Source organism: Spinacia oleracea, chromosome 4 (assembly GCF_020520425.1).
Source record: "Spinacia oleracea cultivar Varoflay chromosome 4, BTI_SOV_V1, whole genome shotgun sequence".
Classification (NCBI taxonomy): Eukaryota; Viridiplantae; Streptophyta; class Magnoliopsida; order Caryophyllales; family Amaranthaceae; genus Spinacia; species Spinacia oleracea.
The window spans coordinates 184254079-184270262 of NC_079490.1; the positions used below are offsets into that span (position 1 = coordinate 184254079).

General features: G+C 36.7%; 2 protein-coding genes across 4 annotated transcripts; one reads left to right on the plus strand and one right to left on the minus strand.

Moving 5' to 3' along the window:
* The first annotated feature begins 860 nt into the window (after window positions 1–860).
* LOC110805586 (endoplasmic reticulum oxidoreductin-1) lies at window positions 861–10425 on the plus strand. Its single transcript, XM_022011206.2, has 10 exons — window positions 861–1309; window positions 3352–3483; window positions 4444–4699; window positions 5162–5272; window positions 8484–8602; window positions 9040–9144; window positions 9221–9423; window positions 9499–9622; window positions 9944–10131; window positions 10217–10425. The coding sequence occupies exons 1-10, from the start codon at window positions 1160–1162 to the stop codon at window positions 10233–10235; spliced, it is 1407 nt and encodes a 468-aa protein (XP_021866898.1). The 5' UTR covers window positions 861–1159; the 3' UTR covers window positions 10236–10425.
* A 762-nt stretch (window positions 10426–11187) lies between these two features.
* LOC110805569 (kinesin-like protein KIN-14Q) lies at window positions 11188–15951 on the minus strand. 3 transcript variants are annotated; one of them, XM_022011192.2, is made up of 16 exons: window positions 15675–15951; window positions 15456–15509; window positions 15231–15311; window positions 14936–15141; window positions 14639–14849; window positions 14485–14561; window positions 14301–14400; window positions 14115–14210; window positions 13839–14015; window positions 13456–13741; window positions 13082–13243; window positions 12782–12997; window positions 12630–12667; window positions 12358–12521; window positions 12147–12272; window positions 11188–12026 (listed from the first exon to the last, which is right to left on the minus strand). In XM_022011192.2, the coding sequence occupies exons 1-16, from the start codon at window positions 15754–15756 to the stop codon at window positions 11304–11306; spliced, it is 2799 nt and encodes a 932-aa protein (XP_021866884.1). In that variant the 5' UTR covers window positions 15757–15951; the 3' UTR covers window positions 11188–11303. The 3 variants fall into 3 exon arrangements, with proteins under 3 accessions (XP_021866884.1, XP_021866893.1, XP_021866880.1); XM_022011201.2 differs by having other exon boundaries at window positions 14115–14213; window positions 15246–15311; window positions 15675–15950; XM_022011188.2 differs by having other exon boundaries at window positions 14115–14213; window positions 15675–15950.
* Window positions 15952–16184: the final 233 nt, after the last annotated feature.

Here is a 16184-nt window from a genome sequence, read left to right on the forward strand (position 1 = left end):
ACTTGCTCAACCCAAGTTTCAACAAACGCCCATGTACCTTCCTACCACAACGAACATCGATTACACACTTACAAGACCTCAGAACAGAATTGTATGAAAATTTATCTGGGTACATCAAATTTGACACCATCTTTCCATATAGCAAAAGGGTTTGTGTAAATTCACCAGATTTTGCAAGAATTTGAAGAACCCTGTTGTAAATTTCCGAATTTGGGTTGGAAATTGAATTGAAAACGTGCAAAGAGGGGCTATGGAGGCAAAGATTATCATAGGATTTAACACTTGCGATATGGTTTACGCAAATCCCGGAGAATTTCTCACTTTATCACTCTTTGCTTTAGGGATTCAAGGTCACTCTAATGGTGTAAGAGAACAGAGAAATGTTGAGGAAGGAAGTTGGGAAATTAGATTTTGATTTTTTTTTTATGGGGCCAGAATGGGAAAGTAAGGGCAAAAAGGTAAAAACTGACTAACAAAGAGTTAACGTCCGTTAGACAAAAAGACATTTTCAGATATTATTACATACATCAGAAATATTTATTGTATACTGAAAAATTTATATTTGGTGCACTAAACCAAACCCTCACGAATATTTCATGAAAAATCCGTTAATACAATTTTGACATGAGAGTAGTTGCAGTCGACAAATATGACAAAGGTAAAGTCAAAACTTTTTCTTTTGTGTATTACTTGTAGAAAGAAGAAAAAACCTTCCTCTTGTGTGTAATACGTATATCAGCCAAATCTCGGGTTCTGATTGGTCGAAGCACGTCACCTTCTTAATTTTGACCGGACCCACAAAAATATTAGTCTCCAAAAGTTAATGCAATAACCAAAACCAAACCTTCTTCTCTCACTCGACACCACTCGTCAACTTTCCAACGCAACATACACGTCACTCTCTCCGAAAGCCACGTCATATAAAATCTAACGCGTCACCCCAACGCGCTACTTCTCTTCGTTTATTATGGCGTCCTTCTTCGAAATATCATTAGTTCATCGCACACAAAAATTAAATCCAATTGCGCATTAAATCCATGTGCGCGATTACATTACTACGTGCATAATTTGTGAGTATAAAGTTTGAATTTTCTGAATTGTAAGGGATTTTATTTCTGGGTTTTGATTGAAAGTTTTGAAGCAAGATTTTGGGGTTTTAATGGATGAGAAGAAGAAGAGTGAGAGTGGCATTAGATGGAGATGGGTGGCAATGGTAGCTGTAATTGCTTTATTACTTGCGATTAATACGAAAGCTAGTTGGAATTATTTTCTTTGGAATGATAATCAGAATCCCAATCGATGTAAACAAGTATGTACTCTCTCTCTCTCTTCTTTGAATTTCTTGTAATTTTTTAAAATAAATTTCGCTTTGAATGCATGTTTTGATGCTGGGTTTTGATTAAAATGAAATGGGGTTTGTTTATTTGGGGTTTTCTTATGTTAATTTGATGAATATGTTGTTATGAGAAGAAATGGGGAATGATAAATGCTATAATATGGGTAATTCGAGATGTAAGAGTGGCGGAATGATCAATTTTACATGATTACTGTTGAGTTGAGGGTGATTTTGCTGGAATTATGTAATTGTTCATACCTGAACTAAGATGATTGTAACTTCTAAATACACTGTCAAAGCCGCCTGTATTATTGGTTCTTGAGAAATTTTATGAATTAAGAGTAGCTTATCTCTCTCTTACGTTGGTGATGGAAACCCTATTATGACTAATGGTGTTTAGCTGCTTAAGGATAGCCGGATAGGTAGGTCAGGGGTTGAATTTTTGAACCCGGAGGAGAGATGGTATTGAGAGGAAACGGAAGTTAATGAAGCAAAACACATATTCGGTGATGGAGTTCAATTACCATTGTAAATTTGTTGTGAACATGAATTTTCCGTACAAAATTACATACAAAATCATCACCAATCTTAAATTTTGTGACTGCTTTCCAAACAGGTTGTTGGGTTTTTCGAAAGGTTATACTTTGTTCAGTCAGTACTTCGAGAATAGCAGGAATGAATGAAAATGCATTGTTGGAATATAAGGAGTAGTTGAAGGAAACAATTCATTCATTTTGTTGCCATTTCTTTGTGTTTAAGTTCTCTTTCTGTTTGCAAATAGAATGAAACATTTAGGGAGTACAATTCTTTCTCTGAAGTATGGATGTATCTGAAAGTTATGGCATTTGAAATTATGCTCCACACACTGTGTTTGGTGAACAAATGCTGATCGAAAATGGCGAATATGAACTATGGAAAGGGTGCTTTGTCAAATAACGTGATTGTGAAATTGTGAGTGTTAGGGAAGGAGGGTTTACTGTGATCCGTAGCTTGTAAGAAGCTGGTGTGTTCCTGTGCTGCTCAAAAGAGACTGGCATCAGACTGGCAGAGAGAGATGAAGGTGGATGAGGAACGAGTAGGCATACTATATAAATTTTTCTGCGACAAATTATTAGGATATAAAATTAGCTCCGCTTCTAGCGGTATATGAACCTTTATTTAGGCTTCATAAAGATAAATTGCTACTTGTCCTTGATAACTATTAAGCAGTGCTGTAGAGGTTAAGCAGTTGTGCTGCCCAGTAAGAGAGGGGAATTTAAGGAGAGCGTTCTGCTTAATGGATGAATGAAAATGTGTATCTCATGCACTGTATGCTAGTATAAGATTGGGTACGGGTTCTCAATTCGCTACCTATTTTGCTAAATTAGACCAAATTATACCATTCTCATCTTATAATTCGCCTTTTTGGTTCGCGGTTCATGGGGGTGATTAGAGAATTAGGTAGCGCTGATGCACAAGTTATACTGTAACCTTTCTCTTCGCATCACTCTTTCATATTTCGGGTTACAGTTTGCTTCCACTAATTCCCTCCATACTATGATTTGTTCCTTCCCATTACAATTTCTCTTTGGTACGCCGTTACCCCTGATATTTTATTTATGGCCTTTTGATGATCACTATGGTCCTTTTTCAGTCATTCATGTTAACCAAAAACTTTGAGCCGAGTATTTCGCATGTTTGCTTGAAGAGGGATGAACCTTCTTCTGGTAAATGTTTTACATAGTCCACACAGGTCTTATAGAATAGTCACTGTAGTAGGATTCGTAGTGGGTTGCTTCTTCTGTTTTTGATAAATCTTAGAAAATTAGAGAGAGACACGGAAACTATATAAGTAATAAGTTAAGGAATCCCCTTTGCTGAAGAAGTGAAGATTGTTCAAAGCTTGAAGAAAATCCTTGTAGTTTGTCACTGCTCTATTTAATACTCCATATGTGATTTTCGATTATGATTTGGGGAATAATAATAATTTAATATCACAAAAATAATGGTTTTAACATGTGACAGTCTCCTTCCAGGAGTCGTGTAAATATACAGGAATGGTGGAGGATTGTTGTTGTGATTATGAAACAGTAAACGTCCTAAATGAAGAAGTTTTGAATCCTTTGCTGCAAGAGCTTGTTACAACACCATTTTTCAGATATTTCAAGGTATGATTCAGTTTTGTGGTTTAATACGAGCTAGGGATACTGGTACTCTAATACTTCGTATAACATTACTTTCCCCGTTTTCCTTTATTGTTTCTCGCTAGTTGCAATATTATAGTAGCAAATACAGTTCTGAACGTTGTATGAAAATTTAATTATCAAGTAATTGTGCATGGTAAGGAGTAGACTTCCTTCCTGCTGTTCCATTACGATAATTATTAGTCATTGCAACTATTGCTAGAATGTAATGTCCATGTTTTCTGAACTATGACCAGCAAGGCAGCAACCAAGCAGAAATTCAAAATTTATTTGCACAAGGGTTAATGGATGTTGTTAGAACTTACCTTCTAACTAAAATAGATTTTTTACTCTTTTTTTCCAGTTTCTTTTTAAAACATAGAGCGCTTTGGATAATCCAATATCTCTTTTTCATTTGAGACCTTCACAAGAAGTGGAGAATATTCTTTGAAATTTGTAAACACAATTTTCTATATCTTCTGGTTGAGATTTTAATAGGTCAAAACAGGACGGTGTTTTCAAGTAGGATCAGAAGAAAGGTCTTTAGAAGTATGATGGATGTAATCCTTTGTTAATAGATGTATTGCTTATGCTCCGACTGTTTATTCACCTCAAGTACCTGTGTTGGATACTCGACCTCTGACACGGGTATATATGATGCTTAAACATTTCATGTTAAACCAAAATCATGCAGAAGTAAAATGGTTTAGTCTGATTCTTGGACACGTACTCGTGTTCTACACTTCTGGCCTCGTCCGAGTAACATGGCTCATAGTTAATCTTCACCCAGCCAAATCTGAAGTCCTTGAAGGATGAAACGGGAACCTCACTTAGTCACTTCATAGCTAGTATGCAACCTCTAGATTTTAGAAGTTATTCTTGGTATTTTCCTTAGTGGCTGGTAATTAACGAATTTGCTAATTTTAAACAATTTTACTGTGATAGGCTAAACTGTGGTGCGACTGTCCGTTCTGGCCTGACGATGGGATGTGCCGATTACGTGATTGCAGCGTCTGTGAATGTCCAGAAAACGAGTTTCCAGAAACTTTTAGAAAGCCATCTAATGTCCTCAGGAAAGAAGATTTGATGTGCCAAGAGGGGAAACCCGAAGCTGCAGTTGACAGAACATTAGACAAAAAGGTGTTCAGAGGCTGGGCAGAGGTTGATAATCCCTGGACAAGTGATGATGAGACCGATAACAGTAAGCTCCTTCTCTTTCTTGATTGCATTAAGGTGTTGAAATTCCACATTGCTGATTACCTTTCTCACTGCATGTGCCAAGCCTCTAGAAGCACTGTGAGACTGAGTCCATGATTTAATTTTGTTTAGTTGTTTACTGTTCATGTGATTGTGTTGAATACATTTCCCGATCATCAATGGCGGAGCTAAGTATATTATTTGCTGGTTGCTAATATCATTAAGTTGGTTCATTTCCCACATTTATTAAATCATTAAGGCATGGCTTTTATTGGAAAAAGTGAATTTTATCCAAGTAAGTGGGTTCAACATTAATGTTGCTTGGCCCCTGCTGATAATAATCATTGCTTTACGTGTTGTCATGTTCTAAGTATAAGATATTTCAGCTGAAGTTTATTTTCCGTACGGAAGCTACTGTGATCTCCTTTTTTCTGCTGTTTAAGCTACCAATATTCTTTGGTTTCAGGTGAGATGACCTATGTAAACCTTCTTCTCAATCCAGAACGTTATACGGGATATACAGGTCCTTCAGCCAGGAGGATATGGGATGCGATATATTCAGAAAATTGCCCAAGATGTAAGTGACGACATTATTTGCATTTATAAGTTTCAAGCATTATATGTGTATAAAGTGACTTTATTCCTAATTGGAAATTGGAAGTGCTCGATTTTATTAAAATAGGCCACTTTTACTTTGAAATATACCGATGCGAGTTAGTAATAATGGCAACATTCCTATTTCGTGCACTTTCTTCGTTATGGTGGATACTTAGATACCATTAAGCTTGTTCATCATTTGGTCTTCAGCTTTTTCACTTAGCAAGGTCATTTGAGTCTTATCATTTCATGAAAGCACCAGAAGTGATTCTATTTGGCATTTAGTCATAAACTCATAATTTGCATTTGGTGTCACTGGATTTTATTGAGTTCCAGACATTTTTCGAGTTTTAATAACTATGTAAATATCAACTAAAATTGTATTTTTTTTTTCTTGTTTATTGATTGATGTTGTCAGGCTATGCTTATTTGATCTATTGTGAGATAAAGCTGTAGTATAGTAGAAGCAGTAACACTCCTACAACAGGCTAGAAAATTTTCAGTTTTGGTAGAGCTTCACTTGAAACATCAAGTAACTGGATCTTTGTATTTTGCCGAGATCTTGGAGTAGGATAGTAGGATCCACAAGTAGCTAATTGTGGCAGTTCTTCAATTACTCAATTTTGCCTCTTTCCCCCTGCCATGTTCAAAACAGAAACTGCAGGGATACATTTAGTAACATCTCAGTAGTCAATACTCAATATCCCTCTGATGCCAAGATAGAAGATAACATAGCAGTGGCAATGAAGTAAGGTGGTGTCAAGAAGGGAATCAAAATCGACATTTAAAAAAAGAAACGAATTCTATTTTATTTTTGATTTGAGTTAGCTATATCCTTCGTATCTTTGTTATTTCGACTCCTCATTTTGACCCCAAGTATCAATGTTGGACGTTGAATACTGTGATATGGGTATAAAATCTACTTCCCGCCCCCCGTCCCTCTTTTTTTTTTGCTGGAAGTTATCTTGAACCACATTTTGGTGGAGAAGAAAGATAAATAGAAATGAAGATATAAATAAGAACTAGGAAACGTGTGTACCTGAAAGGCTGAAATGTGCATATATGAATTTGTAACATCAAAGGAAGATGAAAAAGTCATTCAAAAGTAGGAAATGTTTCCTGAATGTTGTCCTCGTACTCTTGTCAGATACTCAGAGTTGTCTTTGTGTGTATGTAACATAGTTTCTTACTGAATTTCATCATGTGGAGTCAACAGTCAAGCATGTGAACTGATTACATTTGTTGTTCTTTTTTTTTTTTTTTTGGTGCACATGAGGATGTACTTCGAATTTTTTTCCCACGTTCATTGTTCACTATAAAAAAAGAACATTGATGAATTATGTAAAGGAGGAAAAGGAGAAAGCGATCCTGAAATACTATTAATGTACAGTGCATAGACCCCTTTTTCTTTATTTCTTCCGGTACACATAGGGTTGAAGCTTGTGTATTGGTAATTCAGGAAGTTTGGGTTACAAGACTTACAACGTGATTACTGGTTTATTTATGCTGTTGTAAGTGCTTTAAGTTCTGAATTTCCAAAACATGTGAGAAATGGATGTGGACCGTAGCTCCCTGCTAAATTGCATATCAAAGATTTCTGTCTAGTTGATTGGACGTGTAGTTCCTAAGATTTGGTGGAAAGCCAATTGACATGATAGTCATTGCTCAACAAGGTGTAATATGCTGGCTAAACATATCTGCCCGATCTTGTTTTGAGTGTTAATTGGTGAAGTTTATATGCTAGAAACAAAAGTTTAAAAATACATGTAAACTGTTTTTACCTAGTTGTAGTAGTCGGAAATAGACTCATTGGAATTTCAAACTGCAGCTCTAGTTGCTTGTTAGAAAGTGGGATTTTTGTCTTGTTTAAAACTACGTATTTATTAAATAGTTTCACTGATTGTAGTCGTTTAGTGGTGCCCTGCCCTTTTCCACTATTTCTAGTGTGTAGGATATTTGCTTATACCAATCCAAAATTTATGCATTTCACCTTTTATATCTCTCTGTTGATTCGCAATTGATGAACATAGAGATCAGTTTGTCTATATCTTTTATTTATGTACAGTGTATTGTGATGCAAATAACTTGTTTCTCTGGCATGTTTGAAATTGCCTGTAGGCAGCCCTTTCTTTTATGAATATAAACTCTAAAGTAATGTTGCCTAAAAAATTCTTGTAAAAGAGGAGCATATTCTTTAATTCTTAATGTGTGCAAAACATTTCTGGTTTGTGCATGTCATCTACTGTTATAAAGACAGGCTAGTCTTTAGCTTGGTTTGAGGTTATAGGAAGATATGAAAAAGACTCCAGATCTTATTGCCATTGTTAATATACGAAGTAGTTAATTAGTTTTGGTGTTGAAGATATTCATATTTATCATAGGTTCTTAGGTGTATACATGGCAGTAGAAACATCCATGATGAAATGTAATCCTCTATATTTCTGGCTTGGCATGTCACAAATAATTCATGCTTTAGATGCTGCATTCCAATTCATCTGGAAGTGTGTCCTTTTCGTTTATTATTTTTTGTTTCCGTGGTAATAAGCTTGGACACGTATGGTTCTTTCAACCTGAATTCCATGATCGAGCTTTTTATCATATTGCAGTTGGCCTATTTGTTTCCTTTTTAGGTCAAGAATTCACGGGTCTATTTTTTAACATCCTTTTTGCAACTGTGGGGTAAGGCTGAAAAATCTTTTTGTATAGTACAGTGAGGCTGCAAAAATCTGACATTCCCAACAATGCCTTAGTCGAGCCTCATCGAAGGGATGTCATGCTGCTTGGCTGAGTAGATTATTCTTTAAAGATAAAGTTTTCTCCATATTTGTTTAGTTTGCACGTATAACAGTGCACCATAGTTAAGAGAGGATGTTTTGCACTTCAAAATTCTAATCATTATCATTTATGTTATGTGAATCTTGTTAAGTTGCACCTTTCTAGTGGATGAAGTTTGAATACTGTCGAACACTAGGTATTTTGGTATAGGAAGAAGACAAATGTTTGGTATTTAAGACACTGAAATTGGTACTTACCAGTTACTACCATGATGGTCGTAGTTTAATGATTCACTCGTGCAAGCTGTCCCTATAAGTTTTATGCTTCTTTACAAGTTACCTTTCTGCAACTTTTTTTGTTGTGTGTTAAATATAAGCTTTAGTTGATAGTTCATTGATTACTCCTTTCGTGTGCAGATGCATCTGGAGAGATGTGCCAAGAGAAAAAGGTTCTCTACAAATTGATATCTGGTCTGCATGCCTCTATTTCAGTTCATATTGCTGCAGATTATCTCCTTGATGAAGCCACAAACACGGTATCATAATTTCTGCCAACCTGAAATTTAGTTTTATATTATTAATTGTTGTTATAGGATTAGAGAAACCAACCAGCCCTGGTTCTCAAAACATTATTCAACCATTTTAACCCATTGAATCCAGTAGCAAGTTTTGACCTCGGCCTAGTTGCGCACTTTTCAGTATCTGCTCCCTCCTTTCCATGTTAACTTAGCCAATTTTTCTTATTTCTTGGTATGAATCACTTAAAGATGCCAATACGATATTATTATCTGTCCATTACACAGTACTAATGATATATTACCAGCCAGTTAAAATTTCAATACAATAACTAAGAAGTCGTTGACCTCAGAAAACTCTTACTACGTATCTCCTATAGAATTTGGCCGACAGTTGCGTCATTTATCAAGTATAATCCGTAGTAGTTTGGTAACCTGACATCTTTTTTTTTCCACAGTGGGGTCAGAATTTTGATGTGATGCATGATCGGGTCTTGAGACATCCAGAACGTGTTAGAAATTTGTATTTTACTTTCCTTTTTGTGCTCAGGGCTGTAACAAAGGTATGTCTTATCTTGTAGAAATTTATTAAAGGGAAGATGAGCATCGTAAAAGCTTGACCGTTATAAATGTTAATAGGCATCAGACTATTTGGAACAAGCTGAATATGACACTGGTAATCATGAAGATGACTTGAAGACTCAGTCGTTGCTGAAACAACTGCTTTACAATCAGAAGCTTCGGGCTGCATGTCCACTTCCGTTCGATGAAGCTAAGCTGTGGCAAGGGCAAAGTGGTCCTGAATTGAAGCAGCAGATTCAAAAGCAGTTTAGAAATATAAGGTACGTCCCGTTACTACTTGTTCATGTCTATTTCTAAGTAACAAAATTTGACCACCAACACGAAACGTTTTGCAGTGCGCTAATGGATTGCGTAGGGTGTGAAAAGTGTAGATTGTGGGGTAAACTACAAGTTCTTGGTCTTGGCACAGCATTGAAGACCCTACTTTCAGTTGAGGGTGACAATCACTTGAATCAACCTGTGAGTCACAGTCACAACTCACAACAATGTCTATTCGATTCATTTTTCTGTTATTTGGATATAGATTTGAGATGAGAAGGGGGAGGGTAATAGAAGATCAACTTCAACTTCCTTACGTTTTTAATAAACCAAATCCTTACAAAATTAGAAAGATTTGGAGGGGATAACACAAAGCCTATTTCTCCCTCCTTTCATCTTCATTACACTTCCCTCTCTCTTTGATAAATTTACTCCCACCATTTCTGTCCAAACATACCGTAAAAATTGGTTTGACACTTACTGTATAATATTGTTTACGCTTGTGCTCCTCTTATATTGCAGTTGCAGTTGCAGTTGCAAAGGAATGAAGTAATTGCACTGTTAAACCTGCTTAACCGACTCTCGGAATCAGTGAAACTGGTTCATGAAATGGCACCTTCTGTTGACAAGATAGTCGGCCAAGTTTCAGGACCTCCCTCACAAAAAGTCGGCACATTACAGAGAATATGGCAATCAGTGAACGATCTTAGGTAACAGGAATTGACCATAGTATTATCCCATGTATTTTCAGTGGAAGTCGATAATACTAACACCAGATAAATGGTTTGTTTTCAGGTCAAGGAAATCGTCATGATATATCATTTTCAGACGGCAAATTTTGGTACCATATATGGCACTATGCGGAGTTTATAGATGTCTAGTTAGTAGTTATACAAACACATATATATCATATATGTACTGTAGACTGTAGTGAGCTTCTAAATTTTTGTACATTCAGATCAAATATTTAGTGAACGTGTACATTTTTGGACTTCTTAGCTTAATCTTTCTCATTGATTAACAGCAGTTTATAACGTAGAGTCTATTTATATATATTGCCAGGTTCTCATTACTAACTAACTAACTAACTATGTGGAGATACAAAGTCCACCCAGATCAACCAGGATTGTGATATCAAGCTTTGTTTTTTTTTGCTATCCTACTTGGGTATTTACTATTATTAGTGTTTATGCCTCACCTTTTATATAAACCATTACTCCATCCGTTCCGGAATACTTGACTTGTTTTCTTTATCGGTCGTCCTTTAATACTTGACCTGTTTTCCTTATCGGCCGTCCTTTAATACTTGACATGTTTCTAAAAATGGAAATATTTTAACAATAATATATTATTTCTCACTCCACCCCTGTTAACCCACCTACCCCCTACTCCATACAAAAAATAATTAAAAATTCAATCCCTACTCTCCCTCAACCCCCACCCCTTTACACATTTCCCACTAACTACATTAAAATAATACCCCACTATCAACTACTACCTATTAAATTAAATAAGTCAATTCAAGTCCCTTAAACTTTGTGCCGGTCAAACCGGGTCGAGTATTCCGGGACGGATGGAGTATAATTTATTTTATACCCGTTTACACTAACAACTTTGTTGTTGATAATAAGTGACTATGACTTGCAATTTCTTTTAGTAACCTTCTAACTTCCGTCACAGATGATATATTGTTTCTTTTGGCTCTTGTATTTTTTAAAGTCCCTCGATATGATTAGAAAACATTTTAAGTTTTTGAGTGAAGCAGATGAGATGAAAAGCTTGGAGTGAACTCAAATGAATACCATGTTTTTATATACACAAAATCAACTTAAGATGACAAGCATCATCAACAAACAAATTTAATGAATAAAGATTAAAGCATTCAGAAGTTCCATCCCCTCTCCTTGTCCTTTTGAGTCTGCTTCTTAGCTTCCCTTGTAACCACTCTTCTAGCATTCCCCAATAACACCCTTTGCCCCATTCTACCTCGACTTCCAATCGATACTCTAACCTTGTCAACTCCTACATTCACTCCTCCTTTCTTAAGTTGTTGCTGAAAGGGGGATTTTGTCTTTTTCTGAACACTTCGCCTCACTACACTATTTAACTTCTTCTTTGAAGATATAGGACTGCATATAGCTGCCTCTAATGAATTCTCTACCTCATCCCTCTCGTCTTCTAAAGGTGGAAATGGCAACATTGGAACATGGTGGACCGTCATTGGTAGTGGAATCAGAGAGTTTCGCCTTGGATTTGATGCTATAGGAATCCTCTGTGTTGTCGGGCAAAGGGAAGCTCTGCCCGTTCTCTTTGGCAGTTGAACAAGTAACTCAGCTGTTTCAGGATAATTTTCTTTCTCCGATGATAAAAGAAAAGATGATGGGCAAATCTGGTTGTTGTGATCAGAAATTATACGTGGTAAATCGCTTGTAAGGTCATTCAGAGTTCCCAGTGTTTTAGCTGCCAATGGATGCCTTGTTGGTGCACTATTTTGGTCTTCTAATTGTTGCCGCATTTGTTGTTGCTGCTGCTCAGCTATTTTTGTGTCTACATGTTGCCGTGCCAACTTTCTCTCTACCAAAAGTTGTGCCTCAAGTTCCTTCACCTGGAATATAGTTTCAAATTGTCAGATAAACATAAACTTATTTACTCCTACATCAGGTTAATAATATATACTTCCTGCCACTTTCTATTTACATTTAGTTACACGAACCAAAACATATACCTTCTCTTGCAGGTTCTTGTTTTTCTGGTCCTTGTCTTTTACCTTCGACTCCAAATTGTGAACAGTTTCCTCCATCTTCTTAATTTGCAGATCCTTCAACTTTGCCTCTTGTTTGGTCTTCTCAACCTACAACCAATGTAAACTTTGTTAAATTACAAGTTGAAGATAAAAGTTGTCCAGAAAGCTGATGAGTGGAATTGTTATTTATTACCAATTGCTTGTATCTCATAAACTCGGTGTTATCCAATTGCTTCTTTGCTGGACCTAGCTCTACTCCCTTTACCCTGCTAGCAAAGTTAAGAGAGCAAATAGTCTCACTTAAATCATTTTCATTGGGACTGATTTGTAAAAACATAAGTGCCTTAGAGTCTCCTCCTGCAGATAATAAAAATGAAGCAAAATGTGAATCAAACTCCATTGCAGGTCAGGGGATTCATGTTTTCTCCAAAGCTCAGAAATAAGTTCAAAAGAATCTCAAATTACCTAGAGAATCCTGAAGTAGGTGGGTCAGCTTAGAGTTCCTGCAGATCGATATGGATGTTAAAGCAGGAACACATTGAAATTAACATTAACATTAACATGAAGTATATTCCATCTGAAAGGACCGAATTCACATAAATGATGACAATTATCACCTAAATGGTATGTATGCACTTTTGTTTGCCAGAGCAGATATGACATCCCCAAGAGCTGAAAGAGATCTATTAATATTTTGTGCTTCCTTCAGTCGTTCTCCTTGGGCTTCAGTCTTAGCTATCCGTTCACTACCCGCTAGATCAACCAACCACAACTTGCTTCTAGTAAATTCCCCATTCAGCAAATTCTCCCCCTTTACCATCACACAGTGAATGCTGCAATAAATGTAATAAGTATGATATAACCTAGTTGTTTTATAATGTCAAAACCTAGAAACAAGTGTGAACTCGAAAGCGAACCAATGAGACCGGCTACTGTGCTCATTTGCATTAGTAGAGCCAACTGCCCTCGCATTACTTCCAGTTTGTAGAACATCCCAAGCCTCACTAATGTTGCTTACATGTGCTTCAATCAATCCAGGAACATGAAGCACTCCTTCGCTGGCCTGCCTTATCTCAAGCCTAAAAGAACAATACATATACACTCTGAGCATCACATTGGACCTTTATCATAAACAAGATAATCAAAAAGTAACAAGCTCATCAACAGTTTTATAATCAGTAATCCCAATGGTGATTCTGGCCAACAAAAAAGTCTTAGCTAGTGTTTGATGAACCTTAAATCCTGCATCAACGTTCTTTTGTCTTATATCTAATGAAACTTCAAAACCTACCTCTTTGAAGCTACAGTAGGCTGAGTTCCAGAGGCTAACAGGTCTCTTATTTGCTCATTATAAACTTCCAAGACACTGACACATATTTCATACCGAAATATCTTCTGTCTCTCGCTCATAATATGAAACAACTCAGAAAGAGTCCTGTAATTGACACCACGATCATCCTTCGTGCCCTCCATTGTAAATGTCTTCCCAGTTCCAGTCTGCCCGTAAGCAAAAATACAAACATTGTATCCATCTAAAACTGAGGTTGCAAATGGTGCAGTATCCTCAAATACATCAGCTGGTAGAGGAAAACAATAGTGAATGGAAGAGGATTAGATTCAGTAAAAATCCACAATTGATAAGAAAAAAAAGGTGATAATTAAAGATCAAACTACCTTGGTCAGCTTGCGGACCAAATACAGCATCAAACTTGAATGTCTTTCGTGGAAAACCATTTGACCTGATGGTGAGTTCTCCATCTCTAGCAGATTCAAAATCAATGGCTGCCTTGTCTCCCGTGGCTATTTCCTCCAGGTTCAAAGGTCTGCAGCGACAGAAAACACGTATATTACCTGAAAGTAAAACACAAACTAGGGTTAAGTTTTCTGCAACTTAATGTTAAATAATGGAGCTTCTGAATATAACTCCAGATTTTCAGCACAATGTTAGACCTTTCAACTCCAGAACTTTGTTATAAAGTTCTTTTCTTTTCTTTTCGCCCTCACTGACTTTCATCTTCAGCTCATCATGATATGAAACCTGTTCAGCTACTATCAATAAAGAAGGCAAAAGTAGAGCACAAAACCATTAGTAAATGAAATTTTAAAAGTAAGTCTATAGAGTATTAGTATTGTTACATGAAGCTTGCATTATAGATCTTAAACCATCCATATCTCCAAGGCAATCCTTATACTTCAAGGCCTCCTCTGATAGTTTGATTTGATCCAATTTCAAAATCTGAAATTCAAGCAAATATAAACTAAGATTTCAGTAGACAATACTAGCATGTTGGTCAAGAATATCAGTGTCTTGTATCAGTACCTTTAATTGTCTCTTTAAGCCACTCAAGGAGGAGAGCCATTTGCTCTTTTCTTTTACTTGTCCCTCAACCGCAAACGCTGCAGTACAATGAAAGTTGTTTAATGTGCAAACAAGTGAATTCAGGAGATAGACAGCATACTGAACAATCCACTACCTAATGAACCAACATGCATTGACTTGCGCATGAGCTCGCTTTGGAGTTCATGTAGGGAATTTAAGGCTTTTTGGCACTCATTACTCTTGAATTCATTCTCTTTTTTAAGCTCTTCTATAACTATCCTTGCTTCAAGTAGTTGCTTCTTTTGATCATCATGGTCTCCTTGCAAATTCTTGAAACCTCCCGTCACCTCAGACCCGTATATATCCTGTGTACAATCATTATGTCAAACCACACACCAAGTTTTTGCAGCATATTTAACTAGTAAAGCCATTCTATGAGTGAAATGATTACATCAGCTGAGTGCCAAAACGACGAAAAGTTTGAAGAGTCAGGACTACCACGGGAAGCATCTGCTTCAAGTCCATTTATGCCTTCCTCTAGAGATAGCACAATGGAGGCAGCCCTCTCCGCAGCAGAACTCTGTTTCGGAATATCAGGTGAACTACCACATACAACCAAATCAGGCGCAATTAGAGAAAACCCCAACATTGACCGACCTGCAATCACTACCAAAAGTTAGAATCCCGATGCAAGTCTCGTTATTTCAGGTACATTGTAAAACAGACAACGAAAACTCCTTCAGTACCATTGCTAGTATCACCTGTGCTTGGACCGGTGAAGAGCTGTGGACTAACAATTTCCAAGCTTTGATGCAATCCAGAGGTTCCTAGGACATCAAAATTCACATCTAATTTATAATCACCATTTCAGTCAAGCCGAAATCTCAGCCAGGCAAATCAACAAATACATGGGGGTCATGACATTAATCAAACATTTACTTTAAATCCTGAGAAGCTAGTTTAGTTGTTACCTTCTGAATTTCTCATCTCTATTGATTGAGAATCTGAATTAGTTGATGAAATGTCTGCAAAATTGAAAAACCCAGATGAAGATTTCAGCAGAATTAGGGTTTAACTGGGAGAATACGCAATTCTAAATACCTTTTAATTTGAGAAAACCTAGATTGAGAACATTCAGCAAACAAATAATAGGGTTTAATTGGGAGAAACAATTAAAGGGAGTTTCATACCATGAGATAAAATTAGGGTTTGTTGTTGTCGAGAAACGTCAGTGAGAAGGAGTGGATCATGCCATTGACTGTGGTCCTCCATTGTTGTTCAAGTAATGGAAGTTGAAATTGGGAAATTGAGAAGAATGTGGATCCAAAAAGACGAAAAGATAGAAATGATTTGAAGTTTAAATTTGATTGAGGGGGAAAGAAGAAGGGAAATTTTTGGCAATGATTATTCCGTTAAAGATGAATTTTGGATTTCGGTTGTTTTGGTGATACAAGACCGTTGATGATGTTTAAAATTCAAACTCGTATAACCGGGCTGCAACTGGAGTATTGTAAAGTACGGAGTATTCCATAAACAACAACCCACGGGCCGCGACCCACACCCTTATTCCTAAACCGTAATTTTTTTTTTTTTTGGTGTTAGCACCCGGTTCACCCGTAAGGCTAATTCGGATTCGGGGCGAGTTTTGGGTGGATAGGTTCCAATCCCCTCCCAATTGTTGTTGCGGAGGATCGAACACG